General features: G+C 40.3%; 1 protein-coding gene across 2 annotated transcripts in view; it reads left to right on the top strand.

Annotated features, from left to right (window-relative positions):
• LOC119743040 (nuclear valosin-containing protein-like) overlaps positions 1-18,458 on the top strand; it is a 39,885-nt gene that overhangs the window by 4,067 nt on the left and 17,360 nt on the right. For both annotated transcript variants that reach the window (XM_038219375.1, XM_038219367.1), the window contains exons 2-8: positions 4,720-4,793; positions 5,890-5,939; positions 7,466-7,565; positions 7,746-7,821; positions 9,225-9,333; positions 9,661-9,839; positions 17,971-18,133. In XM_038219375.1, coding sequence (XP_038075303.1) covers positions 4,720-4,793; positions 5,890-5,939; positions 7,466-7,565; positions 7,746-7,821; positions 9,225-9,333; positions 9,661-9,839; positions 17,971-18,133 — 751 coding nt within the window. The remainder of the gene's footprint in view (positions 1-4,719; positions 4,794-5,889; positions 5,940-7,465; positions 7,566-7,745; positions 7,822-9,224; positions 9,334-9,660; positions 9,840-17,970; positions 18,134-18,458) is intronic.

Raw genomic sequence — 18,458 nt, 5'->3', positions numbered from 1 at the left:
AGTGCCCCCCCCCTTGCCCCCCCCCCCTCGCGACGCCCATGGAGCTGTAGGGAATGTTTTATAGTCGTACATCAATGTAAACTATAGTTGGGACCGCCAAATAAAAATATTGCGGTGGCCCAACTACAGATGGTCCCCACCCATAGATAATTTCATTGGTACAAGTAAAGTCAGATGTGTATTAGAGTTGTAGGGAATGTTTTATAATCGTACAACAATGTACACTATAGTTGGGACACCGCAAAATAAAAAGATCGGAGTGGCCCAACTATAGATGGGCCAGCCCAACAGTGGAACTTACAGTTGGGACCGTCCCAACTATAGTTGGGCCAGCCCAACTGTGGAACTACAGTTGGGACAGGCCCAACTATAGTTGGGACAGGCCCAACTATAGTTGGGACCGATGCGATAGTTGGGGCGTGACACATGCTTCAAAACAATAACACGCTTCACCTTGACACTCCTGAGATGAAGAAAACAGCAAACACTACAAAGTAACTTGAATATACTAACAAGGGTAACTTTAAATAACGTACATATCTGAAAACATGCATGCGTAATAATTAAACTATATAACAATTAACAATCGCTTTACAGATAGGTCAGTGATGCTCTTGCTGGTTGGAGTTTCTCTTATCCAGAGCTTTAACAAAAGGGTGGCTTACCAAAGTGGTCTAAATCATAAAGGCTAATTGAGCAGGAGGCGCTTACTTAGGCCTGCTGCATGATAACAAAGAGGTGGCTACATGTGGCTGCCGGTGAAAAACCTCTTACTTTTTTAGTAACTATACATTGCTCGATAAAATATCAAGACCGTAAATCTCCCCCAAAATTATCCTCAGCCCTCTAACCAACTTCGAGACTGGTGCTTGGAGGGGTGTATGGTCGGAGGCTGAGCATAATTTTTTTTGAGATTTACTGTCTGCTTAGCAATCTATAGTAACCCAAAAAGTAATATAGATATATAAAAACTACATGCATGCCATGTGCAGCTAATGTAGCTATGACCCAAACATATTATACCTCTATAAACTATTGTAAGGCTTTTAAGCAAGACTGGTGCTTGGAGGGGTATATGGTCAGAGGCTGAGCATATTTTTTTTTAGATTTACTGTCTGCTTAGCAATCTATAGTAACCAAAAAAGTAATATAGTAACCAAAAAAGTAATATAGATATATAAAAACTACATGCATGCCATGTGCAGCTAATGTAGCTATGACCCAAACTTATTATACCTCTATATATAAACTATTGTAAGGCTTTTGAGCAAGATGCAATATTTTTAGCAGGTCCTGCATGACTTCTGCAGGAACCTCAATACCAGGCTCTGCAAGGTCGTCAAACATTATTTAAGCATAGTATCAGTCACAAAGATGAACGACAAACGTCAGGGTTCTCAAAATGGAAAAAGACCTCATACTAAGTCCATCCTATCAGCAGGGTTACATATTTTTTTGAAAACATTAACACACTTCAGCTTGAAACTCTTGTGAAGAAAACAGAAAACAACTTTCAATAACGTACATATGCTAAGTCTATATCCTATCAGATAGGGTCAAATACGGGGAGTATATTTCTTTCAAAAGAATACACTTCAACTTGAAACTCTCATAAAGAAAACAGAAAACACTTTTAAACTGGAGTAATGTGTAAGTTTCAGTAACGTACATTATGCTTAAGTCAATCCTATCAGATAGGGTCAGATATGGTCATTCTATGGCAATGATCACCAATAATTCAAATAACCTGTGCGCCAATTGCACCCAAAAGACTCATGTACTGATGATGGCGCCGCAATAGCGCGTTATAACGCGATAAATTACGGCGTTATAACGCGATAATAGCGCGTTATAACGCGATAATAGCGCGTTATAACGCGATAATAGCGCGTTATAACGCGATAATAGCGCGTTATAACGCGATAATAGCGCGTTATAACGCGATAATACGGCGTTATAACGCGATAATTTATGGCGTTATAACGCGATAATTTATGGCGTTATAACGCCGTAATAAATAAAAAAAATTTATTCTTGGCGGAAATCAGCCACCGTACTTGGACCCAACTTATCGCCTTTTTTATTTAACATTTGGACATGGTCTGGCGATAGTGGGGTCCAAGCTAATACCGCGACCTGGACAACATCATCCTGTCACTGTCCCAAAAACCAACATTTTCCAACAAAAAACATCAGATTTCACCTTCAAAACGGCCTCCAAATTACTAGATATGTCACCTGAGGTACAAGTAGACATCGATAATTAAGATGGTTGTACTGAAGTTTACTTACGATCCGGAAAAAAGTGAAATTTTCCGTTCATTTCGGAGAGCTCCCCTCGCGATCTTGAACACGTTAAATTTCCGATCGTGTTTAATGTTTGAACGACGCGATTTCTTCTACATGCCCAGCGTACATTCGATGGTCCCCGTATCCCGAGTGCGATTCCGTTACCAAGCGCGCGCGATGCATCGATTATGATAATGATCACGTTTGTTAACACATACATGTGCATTTCGAACTGTAAAAGGGAATCGGGAATCAGCTTGAACTGGTACCCGCCATAAAAGCTGCGCTAGTTCCCGACTCCCCTATTATCGTTTGAAATGCACATGTGTTTACAAACGTGATCCAGTCTACTCATTATCATAATCGATGCATCGCGCGCACTCGGTAACGGAATCGCACTCGGGATACGGGGACCAGTTGATTTTAATCATGTGCATCAATCCGTGTTTTTTTCCCAAATTTTTCGCGGTTGCTACAACAGCGATCTCTATTGACCTATCGCCGTTTGCGAGTTAGCCACGCCCCTTAGACAACCCTGTGGAGTTTTTGTACACTCAGTTTTGTTTGTCTCAGATTTTGCGCATTCTGCGTCCATTTGTTTATCATGTAATTGGACAATATTTCACAACCTGCGTTGACATGATTCTAACGTGATTCTACTGCTATAGGTCAATAGCCGCACCAACTCAAATTTTTGCACCAAGGAGCACTAAGGAATGGGGAAATTGCACAAAGGCAAGTGATGGAGGACACCAAGGTTTATGAGGACACAAAAACACAAAATGGTACCCTTTGTGTCTGTACAATCCAAGCTTGAAAAAAACAAAAAAAAGCAACAAAAAAAAGCCACGTGGCCACATCAATTCCGGAACTTTGGTCTGAATCAGAGACAGACTATTTTTTTTTTTGCCTAGTGCCTTTTTTTACTGCAATTGTAGGCTGAATCTTCATTGTGGATCGTTATTTTCTTCAAGGACCTGTGTAGTGATTATGTTGGGCAAGGTTTGGGTGAGTCCCTGGTGGAATAAGTGTGTGACGGGGACAAAATGGCACTTTTTCTAATTCAATTGTTATATCTGCTCGTCAATGTTGACGATTCCCTCCAGCCCTATATGACAAGTTTTGACAACCCAATGATAAAATATAGGGCTAAGGTAACTCCAGCTAGCTGTTGTGTAGTGTCTTTTGAAAGTATCCTGACACCACTGCTTTGATTGCGTACAAAGTCTATGGAGACTTGAGTGCATTTTCAAAGTATTTTCTAACATTGTTATTTTCTAACATTCTTTTGCAATGACTGACATTCATTGATATAATGACAAACGCGGCGTCTTGATGCAACATTCTTTCTAGACCCTAGCCCCACTTGAGTTGTGTGGCCTCCGTATTGCTGCGCTAAGTTCGGCGTAGTTTTGGCCAAAGACGTCAGCTCATAAGTTGCATTGTTGTGTAGCGCCCTCGCATAATTGTTTTTTTTACTTTCTCTCAGTAACGTCTTGTTCATTTCGTAGCAATGGGGGTGGGGCCACTATGTAAATAAGACCGTCTGTATAAATTCGTACAAATACAGAACTTTCCTTTTTATAATTCCATGTTTGATCACCGCAGGTGCAGCGCGTATGTTTACAACCGTCAGGCGAGCCGTCCTTTCCTCGATCGCTGATTGGTTCCCTAGGAAAGAAAACAAAGAAAAAGTTAAGCCGCTGAAACGAAATGGCCAAGACGTTAGTGCGAGTAGGCCGCTGGTCTAATTGTTGTGCCATTAGAGGGCGCACTATGCACCGTCCCCTATCGATCACTGGCGTCTTGGGCCAAGACTATGTTTTGCCACACGTGTGGTTCACCAATCTACTGAGGAGTTTGTCCGAAAAAAACGCACATTATTTTACATACCACTGCAAATGGTTGTATTCTATGATGTCTCAACTTTTGCCTGGTTTGAGACCTGCCACTTACATGTACAGTCCCAATTTTAAGGAGCACTAATGTGTTCAGTACTTACATAAAAGTTTATTTCTCAAACTTCCAGCATGTCCAGTGGCATAGGATCTGTCATTCCAAAGAAATGTTCAGGGTATAAATGGAGCCCGTACGGACGTGTAGAAAATCTGGTTGTTGTGCAGAATGCAGCTGTGCCGGTGTAGTGTGAATTTAGAACTATGAAATGCTGACTTACTGGTAGTATTGCGCATGCTGTGTGCATTGTGAACGTTCAACCAATAAAATGGTAAGGGCTCCGGATTTCAAAGGAGTAAAAATTTGTGTTTTAGACCAGCCAGCCGGCCGTTAAATACCGGCCACAATATTTTCACATCGAAAAGTTTATTCAAGTACTCCCCCCTCCAAAAAAATGTATTGCCAACAAATGAATCGTAAGTAAGTAAATTCAAATGCACTTGATACTTTTTGACTTGTAATATATCCTTGCAGCATTTGGACAGCTTCCCAGCAGGATGTTATGTAAATCCTGTGCTCGTTGCCGATGATCTACAACAAACTTACAGGTACGTCACATCCCTACCCAAGCTTTCTTCCTCATCTTTCAATGTTATTGGGGGTTTGGGGGCTGAATTTGTTAAAAACAATATTTCAAGTGCTATTAATTTCAGTGCATCATAGGATAACACAATAGACACAAAACAATAGACTTGATCAAACCAAACTACATGTACCGTATTCATAGATGAATGACAGATCTGTCTAGTTATTTTGTTACATCTGCCGTTTTGTCAAGAAATTATTCACAACCTTAGAGTTAAATGAATGACAGTCTTGGAATACAAAACCATGATACATGTACCTGAAACATTTCAAAGCCGACATGCAAGTTTTCTATTTCTATAAATGGAAGCAATATGGCATACAAATTAACCTGAAATTTACCTGAAAACAAGCAAGATTTGACAACAATATTTTGTGTGGAAGTCACCCACTACAATGCTGATAGCCACTCGGTGTAAACGGCTTTTTAGAAAAGTTTAGGAGGAGAATTAAAAGAAAGCAAAGTAGAGATTCACTGAGTTAGAAAGACACAAATTAATAAAAGCAAGCCTTAGGCAATGAGTACCATAAAGGTGCTACACATGGGGAAAAAGCTACTTGCACAACTCTTAGTTCTCGACTGGGGGGGGGGGGGGGGGGGGGGGGGGGGGGGGGGTTAGAGTATGTGAGTGTGAAGAGCCTGCTAGCTGAGTCTTCCACTCGTACACATTAATGGGGGAACCAAAGTTGAAAACAGGCTACGGGAAGCAACTGCCCTACAGTGTGATAATGATTCTAAACAGCCTCACTCCTCACCAACTAGGTTGACAACCCTCTTCTAATATGAATGTAAATGACAGGCAGGGGCTCCAGCCCAGAAATCAGAACAGTCCTCCATGAGGGGGTGAATGGTAGTCTTGTACAACGTTATAAGATTATTCTGTGTTCAGTAAAGACGACCAACTCTCATGGAGGCCCTCAATGTACATCCTGGGTGTTAACTGTCAAAAACTCCCAATGTGTACAATTTTGTTCTTCCACATCCAGTTTCCTCGATATGTCTGTTTCCAGTGTCCACAGACATTAATTTGTCTCATATTGTTCTTTTTTGTACCCCAGGGAATATGGTAGGAGAAAAAGACTTGCATTCAGGAAGTCAGTGCAACGAGGTATTACAGTAAATGTTTTCTCTGTAGTGATACATAAATACACCCTTCTTGGCATTTTTGGTATGCCATATGTGTTGTTCCCATTTTCAAAATATTCAGAAATATAAACAAAAGCATATAAGTACATGTATGTAAGAGGTCATTTTTCAACAAGTTCAGTCAGTTCAGAACCCAAAGAAGCCTGATTAACTTCAAGAGGTAAAGGACTAAATGGACTAAACAGAAGGTAAACGGTTTAATCTCCAATCCCGAGAGAGTTAGAGATAAACACTGTTCAATCAGGGATGATTGAACTGGTTGAAGCTCAACTATGGAGAAAAACTCTTAACATTAATTTAAAAAATGAGCTGATATAAAGTGGTGACAGACTCGAATGTGGTCACAGACCCTCGCAAAAACTCATCTACTTGCAGCAACACATCCTTTTTTTTAGTGCTCAGGCCTATAGATTCATGAGACAATGTTTACATCTCCCACATTCTAGCACACTTAGTAAATGGAGCGCTAGTCTGAATTGCCAACCGTGATTTTGACTGAGGTCATAGTTCATATCAAGGAGGTGGCATCTGAGACTCCTTTGATGAAGCACTGCATGCTTATGCTAATGTAGATGTCATGTCACATAAACAGAAAGTGGTATACAATCTAATGGTGGCTGTGTAGACATTTAGTTTGTCAGCGACTGATGCAATGGTATTTTAGAGTATATCTCCAAATGGTAAAAAAATAAACCCCAAAAACAAAAAATGAAAATCAACTTCAAAAATCTGGGTTACCCTGCTAAAAATACCAAGATTACCTTTTTGGGCACCAACGGAAGGTGCCCCTTTTTCTGGATAAGAGCCCCTTTTTGGTGTTGCCCCCCCGTTTGAAAAGCGTTCCGCAGCCCCTGACAAAAAGCTCTGACTAAGGTTTGACAAGGTAGGCCTAACCCACTGAAAACTCTCTGCAATCTCATCAAATCTGTCAAGCTAAAGTGTTGCTGGGTGATTCACACATCGGGTTTTAGTGATTTGAGTGAGAAGTTCCTAGATAAATTTCTGGTTTGTTTATCAAAATTGTTCTGCACCTTCATGGCAGACTTTACACAGAAACACATGTTGACAAAATAAGCCGTCTAAAAGACACCAGCTGACAAAATCTATCTTGTTTTAAGTCCAGTAGCCCATGTTTTGAATTTTGTATGAGTATGTTCTTTGCATCTAGGTACTTAACATACTGTTTGCCTGGTTGGAGAATGGTGGAACAGTGCTCTTTGCTCTCACAGTGAAAGACATGTAGCTAGTCTAAGTGATCACTTGCTCAGAAGCTTTTTGTCTGATCATTGTGAATATTTAGAATTGTATTGCTACATGCCAAAGAGTGTTCCCATTTACTACAATTCATGTATTCAAAGATTACTATTTTTCAACATATGGGTGTAAGGGGACCTATGTGTATTCAGGTTTATAAATTAGCCCCACTCGTTCCACCACACACCTGACCAACACATGTACTCAACACTTGCTCTTGTGGGTTTTTTTCAGTGTGTGACTGGGTTGCAAAACAGAAGCCCAAGAAGTCAGATTTGGACACTGTAGAACAACGACACCTTGCCAAGAGGAGGAAACAAGACAAAGACAATGGGTGAGCTGCTTGTGAAAGGATTTCTAAAACTGAAAACCATTTAAGTGAAGAGGTACATTTGTCTCATTGAGTTACCCAAGTGGGGAAAGCCATATTTTCACTGAATACACATATTTAATGTCATCTTAACTTTGTGTAGAATTTGAAGAAAGAAAATATACTGTTCTTCTTTATTTCCAGAGAAGACCGTGTAGTATTGGACAGTGATAGCTTGGACAGTTTCTCTGATGACATGGATGATTATGTAGAATCTAAGGTAACAGTAAGTCTCAAATGCATATACATATATGTATATATTCACAGAGTGAAATTCAGAGAGTCACATTCAACACAAATAGTGCTCGGACAAAGTGTTGAGCTTAACCATTATTGTTCTGCCCTTATCAATTTCTGATCTGCCATTTATCTAGCTCAATTGGGCTGATATATGTAGTGTCAAATTCCTACATTTTGTTTGGTCATCAGGGCTTGTTGAACTGAAGTACAAAATGAAGTGAATATAATGACCAAATATGAAGGAACATCTTAGCCATGTAAAGGTACAGATATGTGCCAAACACAGTCAACACTGCATAGTTTCAGTGTGCACAGACAACCCGTTGACCAGAAAAAGTCAGATGCATATCATTTAAAATACTTTTATCATTTAAAATACATCCAGACAATTATGTCTGAGCACATCAGCATTCAGACATAAACATGTACCTGGAATGATTGGAAAATAACCTATCGTAGTAGAATCACGTCCAATTACATGATGTACAAATGGACGTGGAACGCCCAAATCGAGACAAACAACGTACAAAAAGTATATAGGGTAGTCTAAGGGGCGTGGCAAACTCGCAAACGGCTATATGTCAATTGTCCACTGTCTGACCATAATTTCACTCTCTTTATATTTGTGTCAACTTTCTTTTTGGAGTGATCATTCATCAGGAGGGTTTGATATAATACCCGAAGCTGAAGGCGAGGGCTATTATTGGCGACCAGACCCCTTTTAACTGCTCCATCACACAGTTATCCCCATTCATAAATATCTTTTCAATCAAAAGCCATAAAAAGTTGAAAAGTTGACAAAATATCAGCTATTTTGTTTTACCATTTTATTCTATATTCAGATCAGGCCACTTCTGTGGTGTGCGATGCACGCGCGATGTGCTCAACATCGTGTCTTATATATAAAGATCATAGCAGTGTTTCTCAAGCAGCTGGCAGTAGCCGGCGCATGCGGCGCGTACAGTGCACATGTGGCGCAGAGAGCAGTTTTAAACAGTTCATAAACTATGCTGAGAGGTGTTTGAACAGCGTTTAAAGACCACCCAGGTGTCAGGCTCTTGACCAATAGGAATGAGTAAACTTAGTATAGCCTAATATAGCTTGCCCACACCAGGTGTGTATATCCATGATGACACCTAAGAACACAAGCTGACCCAGGAGTATGATAAGAACAATCAAATAGGGTTGTTCCTAAAATCTCTATCAGAACTTAAAAGTCACAGAGCAATACAGCAATTATCATTTTCAAAGAAGGTAAAAAATCACAGCAACGGACTTCAAGGAACATTTGTTTGCTTTCTAGCCTTGCTATGGTTCTGACTAAACATTCCACAAGGTATTTGGTTTCAAACTTAAAACTTGTTTGTTTTTCCACTTCATAAGGACTCAAATATGGTGAATGCCGCCCTTAGTAAACTGTACAGCAAAGGTACACCATCAGCCTCAAGTACAACCGGGCATGGTCTGAAGCCACAAACAACCAATCGTACAGGTAAAGAACAATCCAAGTAATTGATGAATAGTTTACTTTTAGTAAAGTGTCTAAATGATTAAATCAGATTAGGGGAGGTAGGAATGGAATGACAATGTAGCTGGATGTTACAGGAAATCCCCCCATATATAGCATAGCTCAAACAATAACCCAATAGTCAGTTCAACTAAATCATAAACCAAAATAGTTGTTGTTTGAAACTGTGTAACATTAAAACCGTCATTGTGAGAGGTTCTCATGTCTTAATTAAAGAAACAATAGAAAAAAGGTCTTCATAGTTTGATGCATTACCATGATTCAGATGAACACTTATTGGCCCAACAACAGGAACCGCTGACGCAATGACACTGGACAGAACACACAACAGACAGGGTGAGGCAGACTCAGACGGGGATAGTATGGAGCTGGGAAACCTCTCAATGGATCCTCCAGATGATGGGGATGATGAAGATGATACTTGGACAAGACAAAGGACAGAGATGATGTTACCAAGGACTCCAGCCAAGGTAAGACAGTGCAAGATATGTGAGATGTAGTCATGGAAAACATGTTTAGAAAAGGGTGCTAAATTGACATAGGATATAATTTTCAAGCAAACTTGAATCCTCAATCCTGATTGGTCGATCCATGGCAACAATAGTGTAATATTAACCAATATACCACAGTCCATATTGCACTCCGTGTATTGCGTTGTTCTAAGATTTACTGTGCATCACGTTTGCTTGAAGATAAATCTGTTATTCCATTCGCGCTTGTGGAACACAGAACATGTAGTGCGTCTCTGTTCCATGCGCCACATGGCACACAGATGCACAATATTATTCTGTGTTCTACTCATGCCTGTGGGATAACTAAAAACATACAGAGTATCATTCGATATCAGTGGTAGACTTGACTTAAGTCGGAATTGCTTTAAGTCGATATCTTAAAAAAAAAGTAGCAAAAATCACTTAGTTTACGTCTTTCCAGATGCCCGAGCAGCCCGACTAGGTACACTTAGCGCGCATTCCACTTCAACAATGCGCACACACTGTATGTATATTGTACAACACGCGTATTACACGTACATGTGTGTGCATAACATGTACCGTAATTTTTGGAATATACGCTGCAGCACGCAAAAATCTGCAAATTAAGATTCGTAGTCGGCTTATAAGCCGCACCGGCATATAAGCCGCACCGACCGCAGCGGTTTTAATTTTGTAAGGCCTCCAAATTCTAGTCAAAATGCTCTGAACCAGTTCCATTTACACTACAGAAGCTATAACGAGCCACAAAAGTTATATCAAATCATTTACAATCGATACTCTTACAAACAAATATGGAAATTGATGAAGAGAAATAAACAATGGGAATTGCTGCCGGCTGCCCCAGCCTTAAAAGTTAGTGCATGGCCCGGCAGCATGTGCCGGCGAATGACAACATTTTCCTGCAGCATGTGAGAGAGTATGCAACCCACCGTGTCTTGTCTCACTGGAGCGCTACAAATCTTGCTTTGTCAGGCAACAGATTATTATTATTATTATTATTATTATTATTTATTCGGCCAAATTACAAGGTACAACAAGCAATTCACAAAAGTAAACAAAACTAAACAAAAACAATCCAATCCAAGCTGGCCAGGATTGACAAAAGTATAATAAAACACTGTGACTCGAAAGCCTGTCAATCCTAACTTGAATGGTACATGTAACATACAAAATATATTAAAAATTAGGTATAAAATTCAATGAAAAATAAGACCGCCTTAAAAATAATACTTAAAAAGATAAATAGATTTAAAAGATTACAGTTACAACAGTTTTCTCAAAGGCAAGAATAGCTGGCATAAAAACCTAACAACTGCAGATTATACAAGACTGGGGAAAAACAGACAAACAAGCCAAAACAAAACTAACAACACCCCAACAAACTAAGAAACAAAACAAGACAGGATAAGACTAAACAAAATGTGACAAAACAAGTCAAGACAAGAGACAAGACAAGACAAGACAAAACGAAACAAAACAAGACAAGACGAAACAAAACAAAAAACAAACAAACAAACAAACAAACAAGACAAGACAAGACAAGACAACAACAACCACACAACAACATAAAAACACAGAACGAAAGATTGATACAGTAAACAAAATAATTTAAAATGAAATAAAAAATAAATAATAAGCAATAAAAACCTGATAGAGAAAAGTAAAAAATACAGTTGACATGCGAGAAAAACTACGTCAAAAAAAATATCCATCCAATGAACAAGAAAAGCAACAACAAAAGTATCAATAACAAAATAAATACAAGTAATAATAAATGATAAGCAACCGGAAAAATAGGCCTGAAAACCAACATTATTTCAGACATAAATAAATGAATAAATAAACTTAACCACAAAAGAGGAAAATAATATAAAATTAAATAACAATGAAATAAAAGAATGATGGCAGTTTACAGTGGAAAAATATACACATGAAATTACTTTAAAAAGATTAAAGTAGATCAAAAGAGTTAAACACTTGTGGGGGGGGGGGGCCTATTTCCAGCTCAAGGTTTTAACACTCATAATAATGGGCAGATAATCGGGTGTTAAACAGTGTGAATGAATCAATTAATAGAGAGTCCCTTACATGCGATGGCAAACTACTCCAGATTCGGGGGAAGACATGACTAGGTGTGTTTTTCAGGGTTTGAGTTCTAGCATAATGGTGATTAAATGTGAGACAATCCTGGTGACGAGTGTTCACTACTGTGTTGGCCTTCACTGATTGGCAGTCAACTAAGTTAAACAGGACTTTAACTGTGAAGGAAACTATGTGCTTCTGTCTACGTGAATCTAGAGTCATCCAATTCAAAGCATGCACTCTGTCTTCATATGACATTGCACCTTTGGGCTGTTTGAGGCACATTCTACTTGCCCTTCTCTGCACTCTCTCAAGTTTGGCTGCATTGGATGCTGTGTATGGGGACCAAGCTGGCAACCCGTATTCCAGTACGGGCAAAACAAGTGAACGATAGAGGGATGTCAAAGCCTTGGTCGAAGCACCACCCGCAATATGCCAGATAAAGCCTAATGTCTTATTGGCCTTTGAGACAGTGGCATCGACATGATCGTTCCAGTTCAGTGAGTCGTTGATGATTACCCCAAGATATTTGAATGTAGGTGTGACATTGAGCGATTGACCGTGAAGAATGTAACTTGGAAGAACTGCTGGTTTCCGGGATCTGGATATGTGCATGACCTTGGTTTTCTTGATATCCAGCTGCATACCATTGAGATTGCTCCATTGTTCAAGTGCAGTCAGGTCCGACTGGAGGGTGAGTTCATCTTGGGGTGAGTGGATTGGCTGATAGAGGAGTGTATCATCCGCAAAGAGTGCACAGTTTGTGGATAAGTCATGAGAAATGTCATTAATAAACAAATTAAACAGGAGGGGGCCAAGAACACTGCCCTGAGGAACACCTGAAGTAACTGGTGCCCACTCGGAGAAGCATCCCCGATACGCAACTCGTTGTTGACGACCTATTAGAAAGGACTTTATCCAGGTCCATGTCGATCCACGAATATTGAAGTTGCTGGCAAGTTTGTTAAGTACCATATGGTGAGGCATAACATCAAAAGCCTTACTGAAATCGAGGAAAATTACATCGAGTCGAGGAGGGTGCGGTTTATCCAAGATAGTTGCCCAATCATGGATTGTGTTTGCAAGCTGGGTGACACATGATTTGGAGGCAGTGAAACCATGTTGCTGGGGGTTGCCGAGGCAGAGTGATGTTACATGGTCGTTGATGTTGTCAGCGACAGCCCTCTCCAACAACTTGCAGATGATTGATGTCAACGCTACTGGACGGTAATTCTTGATATCGGTACGACTGCCAGACTTGAAAACCGGAGTTATTTGTGAGAGTTTCCAATCTGCTGGGACAACGCCAGTAGTTAGGGATGAGTTCATCAATCGCATCAGAGGCGGAGCAATTGATGATGCAGTCGCTTTTAAAATCCTTGGTGGTATAGCGTCGTGACCTGGTGCTTTATGAGGATTTAAGTTGGACAGCGACTTAACAAGCCAGCCAAGGTTCACTGTTGTGGGGTGAATCTCTGGAATTGGGAAGTCACAAGATGGTGGGGTCTCTGCAGGAACCCCTGTTGGAGTATGGACAGAGGTGAAGAACTTGTTGAATGCATGACAAATATCGGCAGGCTTGTGGAGCTGTGTCTCGGCTGTCCTGAACGCAGGTGGGCATTTGGATTTCCTTTGGTCCTTAACAAAGCTCCAAAAGCTATGTTTGTTGTCTGGCAGAGCAAACAAGTCATTGATGTATTTCCAGTACTCCTTCTTAGTTTTGTTTTTCACCTCATTACAGATAAGTTTATACCTGTTCCAGTCACTGCTGTCACCGTTCGATTTGGCCTTGACGAAGAGTTTTTGTTTCTGTTTGATGAGGCGTTTCAGTGCAGGTGTTATCCATGGGGACATGCGACGATTGCATGTCTTCCTGGGGATGCTGTCTCGAATTGCTGCATCCAGTATGTCCATGAACCCCTCCCATGACTCCGTGGGATCACTGTCCTTCATGAATGCAGTCCATGGCGCTGATTTGTTTTGTCCTTAGAATAAACAGGTCTGTTTTTACCTCAAAACTTATCAAATTTTTGCAATTACTAACGAGTAGTAACATTAAAAAGTCAAGTTTCGATCATAACTTTCTTCGAAAATAGTCAAAACGACGCCGACATTTTAATGGACGAATCCATTATTTTTGTAAGGGGTGATTTAGTCCCTGTTTTGAGTTTTACATCGTTTCTTGAATACATTTCAAGAAAACAAAATATATTGTGACGTTGAACAACTGATTATCGAGTTAAAAAATGTTTCCAACACCATAAAAATGTTAGTCATCTTTTTTTTCTTTTTTTAAACAGCGTAAATATTGGTAATTATTGTTCCCAAGAAAGTACACCCCTTTATTTCCACAAATGGTGTGGTCCGCTGGGGAAAAGCATGCTGCATGCAGCTGCACTAGTATCACGTATGGCTGGTCACAAGCAAGCAATTACGTCAAGACAGCTTTCACCGTACATTTTACCGCTAGGTACCTTCACGTGGGACGTGGTTTCGGTTTGTTAATGACTTTCTTAATTGATAATTCATTTCAGCAACACATCTCTTCTTGTACCAGTACATTAAATACACATGTGAATTTCATTTTTATTCTTCAAGGCTCGGCGTATAAGCCGCCCTGTGTATAAGCTGCAGTAAACATTTTCATGGGCAAAATCAACGTATAAGCCGCGGCTTATATTCCGAAAATTACGGTAGTTTAAGCTTCTACCAACCTGAAAATTAGTGGGCAAGCTTTCATCCACTCCTGTGGACTTTCTCAAGCTAAGTGATTGTGTACTCAGTTTCTTGCTGTCTGTTGTACCGAGATCACTGGAGCGTAGATAGGTGATAATGAGTAACCAGAGTCCCTATTCAGTGAGGGATTAATCCTTTTGATCCAGATGGATTCTTTCACCTTTCTTGGCCAGAAATGTGTTTCAAAGTCGATAATGTGGGCATTGTCCCATCCAATGTTGTGTCCAGTATTAAGGGCGTGTTCTGCAACTGCTGAAAGAGATGGATTGTTCAGTTTAAGAGCTCGTTTGTGTTCTTTCAATCTCTCCTTTAATGTTCTCCCTGTTTCTCCAACGTAGGAACTGTCACAATCAGTGCAAGCTATCTTGTAGATAATACCTGTTCTCTCTTCTATGGGCGATTTGTCCTTGGGATGAACTAGCTTACTTCTAAGGGTGTTTGGACTTCTAAAGGCAACACAGATGTCCTTGCTATGGAAAGTATGTTTCAAACGCGATGCTATTGTGTTGACAAAAGGAAGAACTACTCTCTGACTGAATTCCTTCTTTTCTTTCGGGAGAGCCTTGGAGCTTACTCTGTCTTTCGCTCTTTTTCTAGTCCAAGCTGGATAGCCACAAGATGATAGTACCTTGTCAATGTGCTGGAGTTCACTTTGTAGATCACCATTGTCAGACGTCACAATGTGTGCTCTCATGTACAATGAGCTGGCAACTCCTATTTTTGCGCTGAGGGGGTGGTCTGATTCAAAGTTAAAATATGAGTCGGTGTGTGTAGGCTTCCTGTACACCGAGATGGCTAGAGTAAGGTCCTCATTAACTTCAACCTTTGTGTCCAGAAAGTTCAGTGACCTCTCACACTCTTCCTCAACAGTGAACTTTATGTACTGATCGATACTATTTATGATGTTTGTAAATTCATCGAAGTGGTCCTTGTCAATAACAACAAAAGTGTCATCGACATATCTCCACCATATCCTAGGAGGGTAGGAAGCTAGTGAGAATATTTCTTCCTCTAGCTCTTCCAGATAAATGTTACATACGACTGGTGAGATGGGTGAACCCATAAGGGTTCCATGAGTTTGTTTATACAAAACGTCATTGTATGTGAAATATGTGTTAATGTGTGTGCATGTATTGCAAAGCATGTGCATACATGTGGTGCAAAAGTGAGCAATTCCGACTTGATCAATCTGCCATCAGCACCCCCCCCTCACGTGCATGCGCCTGTATTCATCGATGCATATGCAACACCATCTCTATGCATATGCAGCAACATCGCTTGACCAATCAAAGTAACCAATTTCTGAAGACCCGTTTATAATTTTCAGTAGTTATGGAAAGCTGGATAACAATCTGCAAAAGTTTAAAAACGTAATCTTAATTTGTAGATTTCAAACACATTATATTTGGATGATAATGTTAAGATCAGCTGCTCTTGGATTGAATTTATAAAGAACACGACATTCAAATGTTATTTAAAACAAAAGGGAATTTTTATTGGGATTAACCTGTAAAAGATGTTGAGATACATTGATACCGCTTCGTGTTGTGCGTACCCAGGGCCGTTTCAAAGCATTCGAACGTATGTGTGCGTATATCTGTTTGTACTCCTTACCATGGGATTCGTGTGCGTTCTCCGCGAAACTTTGGCTGCGCGAGTACGCAGACAACGCTGATTGTGTGTTAGGAATAATATCAAAACAACCTGCGCTCGTTTTTGAGAATAAAAATGCTAATTACCTGAAATACTGTGCTCTGATTGGCTTCTACCGAAATCGGTAGAAGCCAATCACAGCGAAAATTAATTTCCATAGACTGTGTACAAACGTGGAACAAACCAGCGCGTATGCTTGGCAGATTGACCAAGTCTGGGTTGCTGCATCACTTGAAAATAACATGTACATGTACGTTTTTAACATGATGGTCCGGATTCGACGCATGAGGGCGCGCGTTATGTACTGTAAGGACGTATGCGATATGTGCTGTGAGTGGATTTACTATATAGACACAGACTGAGCGCAACCCAGACTTGGCCAAGTCTATATCAGTTGTGATGACTGTGCTTGTTGATTTGGCTGTCGGTCTTCTTAATGCACTTATTTTAATAACCATATAGGCCATGGGCCAAAATCTGTATCAGGTGTAGAAGTTGAGGTTCGTCTTAACTTTTTGGTGTCGGTTTGCAATAAGGTCAACTTTACTAATTTGATAGTGCTGAATCTGAATCTGGTTGTTCACATTGGCCCAAATTTGCACATTAACGTTATGACGACATTTTTTTGGGTCAAAAATAGTAGTTTTGCCATAACTTCTATGTTTTAAGTTCAAATACTTTCAAATTTGACACAACAGATAAATAAGAAGTCGGCATGAATAATATAAGTCATTATTTAACGTGTGAAGCGGTGCTTTAATTTTTTTTGTAGAATCGATCCTTTCAAACATGAGCATGATGAGATTTCGACGTGGCGTTATAAGGATTTATATTTAATTTACGTACCTCTGTTGTCCCTTTACAACACAAAGCAATCACAAGTAAATCACAAGTCATTCAGTTTCAAGTAAATAAGTGACACACTATTTCATCTCCATTTAATACATGTTTTGGGGGGCGTAAAATTGGGCTTCCAGAATTCAAATCGAAAGGCATCGCGCAGTCTTGAAACAAAATTTGTACGTTTACTTGACGTGTAGGAGATAACGCATGAGCGGAAATGGGGTGCGCAGACATTGAAGTACGCGTGCAGTACGCTCTGTTTTAGCCAGTCGGCATCACCGTTTACATATTCCCCACACCCAGGGGTTGATGGAGGAACGCGCACGCGCCCATGGAGGCAAGGCTGGTACGCAATGGCAGCGATGCATCACGATCGCCCTCATGTGGTATAGTTACATTGGGGAAACAGTCCCCTTGATTTCTAATTTGTGCAAACGATGTGATGTGCACATTGTAAAATATCAGTTGAGATGTTCCAAACTACTTATAACCGAGAAATTAAGTTGCCACTAAAAAGTTAAGACGAAACTGCACGTTACAGGCTTTGGCCCACGGCCTAATACTATCTCTGCCCAACCCCCACTATCTTACTCTCTCTGCCCAACATCCCTACACTTTGCACTGCCTGATCTCTTACATGAGAATTTGCTCACATTTCCAAATCCCATGTGATTTGTGGGTTACATTTATTCAAGAATGTTCTGGGGGCTTCTGGGCATAATGACTTGTCTGTGATATATTCAGTGTTTTATGCCAGGCCAACAGGCTTACCATTCCATATTTATCTTTCTAGGAAGCTACTCCTGCTCCTTCAGGGAGTTCCACCCCTCAGACTGGCATTAAGAGACTGAAGGACAAGAAGAGAAAATCAAGCAATCAGACAATGATGGAGGAGGAGTCTACAGCCAAAAAGGGGAGGATAGGACAGGAGAGAGGGCGCAAGGCAAAGAAAAAGAGTAAGCAAAATGGTTGTATGAGTCTTTACTACCGTCATGACCAACACTCCATTACTATGTCCTTCAGGTCTTAACAGGCATAGTTTTACAAAGTGATATAAGCAGTGGTGACAAAGTGATATAAGCAGTGGTGACAAAGTGATATAAGCAGTGGTGACAAAGTGATATAAGCAGTGGTGACAAAGTGATATAAGCAGTGGTGACAAAGTGATATAAGCAGTGGTGACAAAGTGATATATGCAGTGGTGACAAAGTGATATAAGCAGTGGTGATAAAGTGACAGAACTTTTACATTTCCAGCCAATGTATAGCCATATGAACTCTA

The sequence above is a fragment of the Patiria miniata genome, unplaced genomic scaffold, assembly GCF_015706575.1.
Source record: "Patiria miniata isolate m_02_andy unplaced genomic scaffold, ASM1570657v1 HiC_scaffold_11, whole genome shotgun sequence".
Taxonomy (NCBI): domain Eukaryota; kingdom Metazoa; phylum Echinodermata; class Asteroidea; order Valvatida; family Asterinidae; genus Patiria; species Patiria miniata.
The sequence above is the reverse complement of the archived record's forward strand: the minus strand, read 5'-3'. Positions and strand labels throughout refer to the sequence as shown.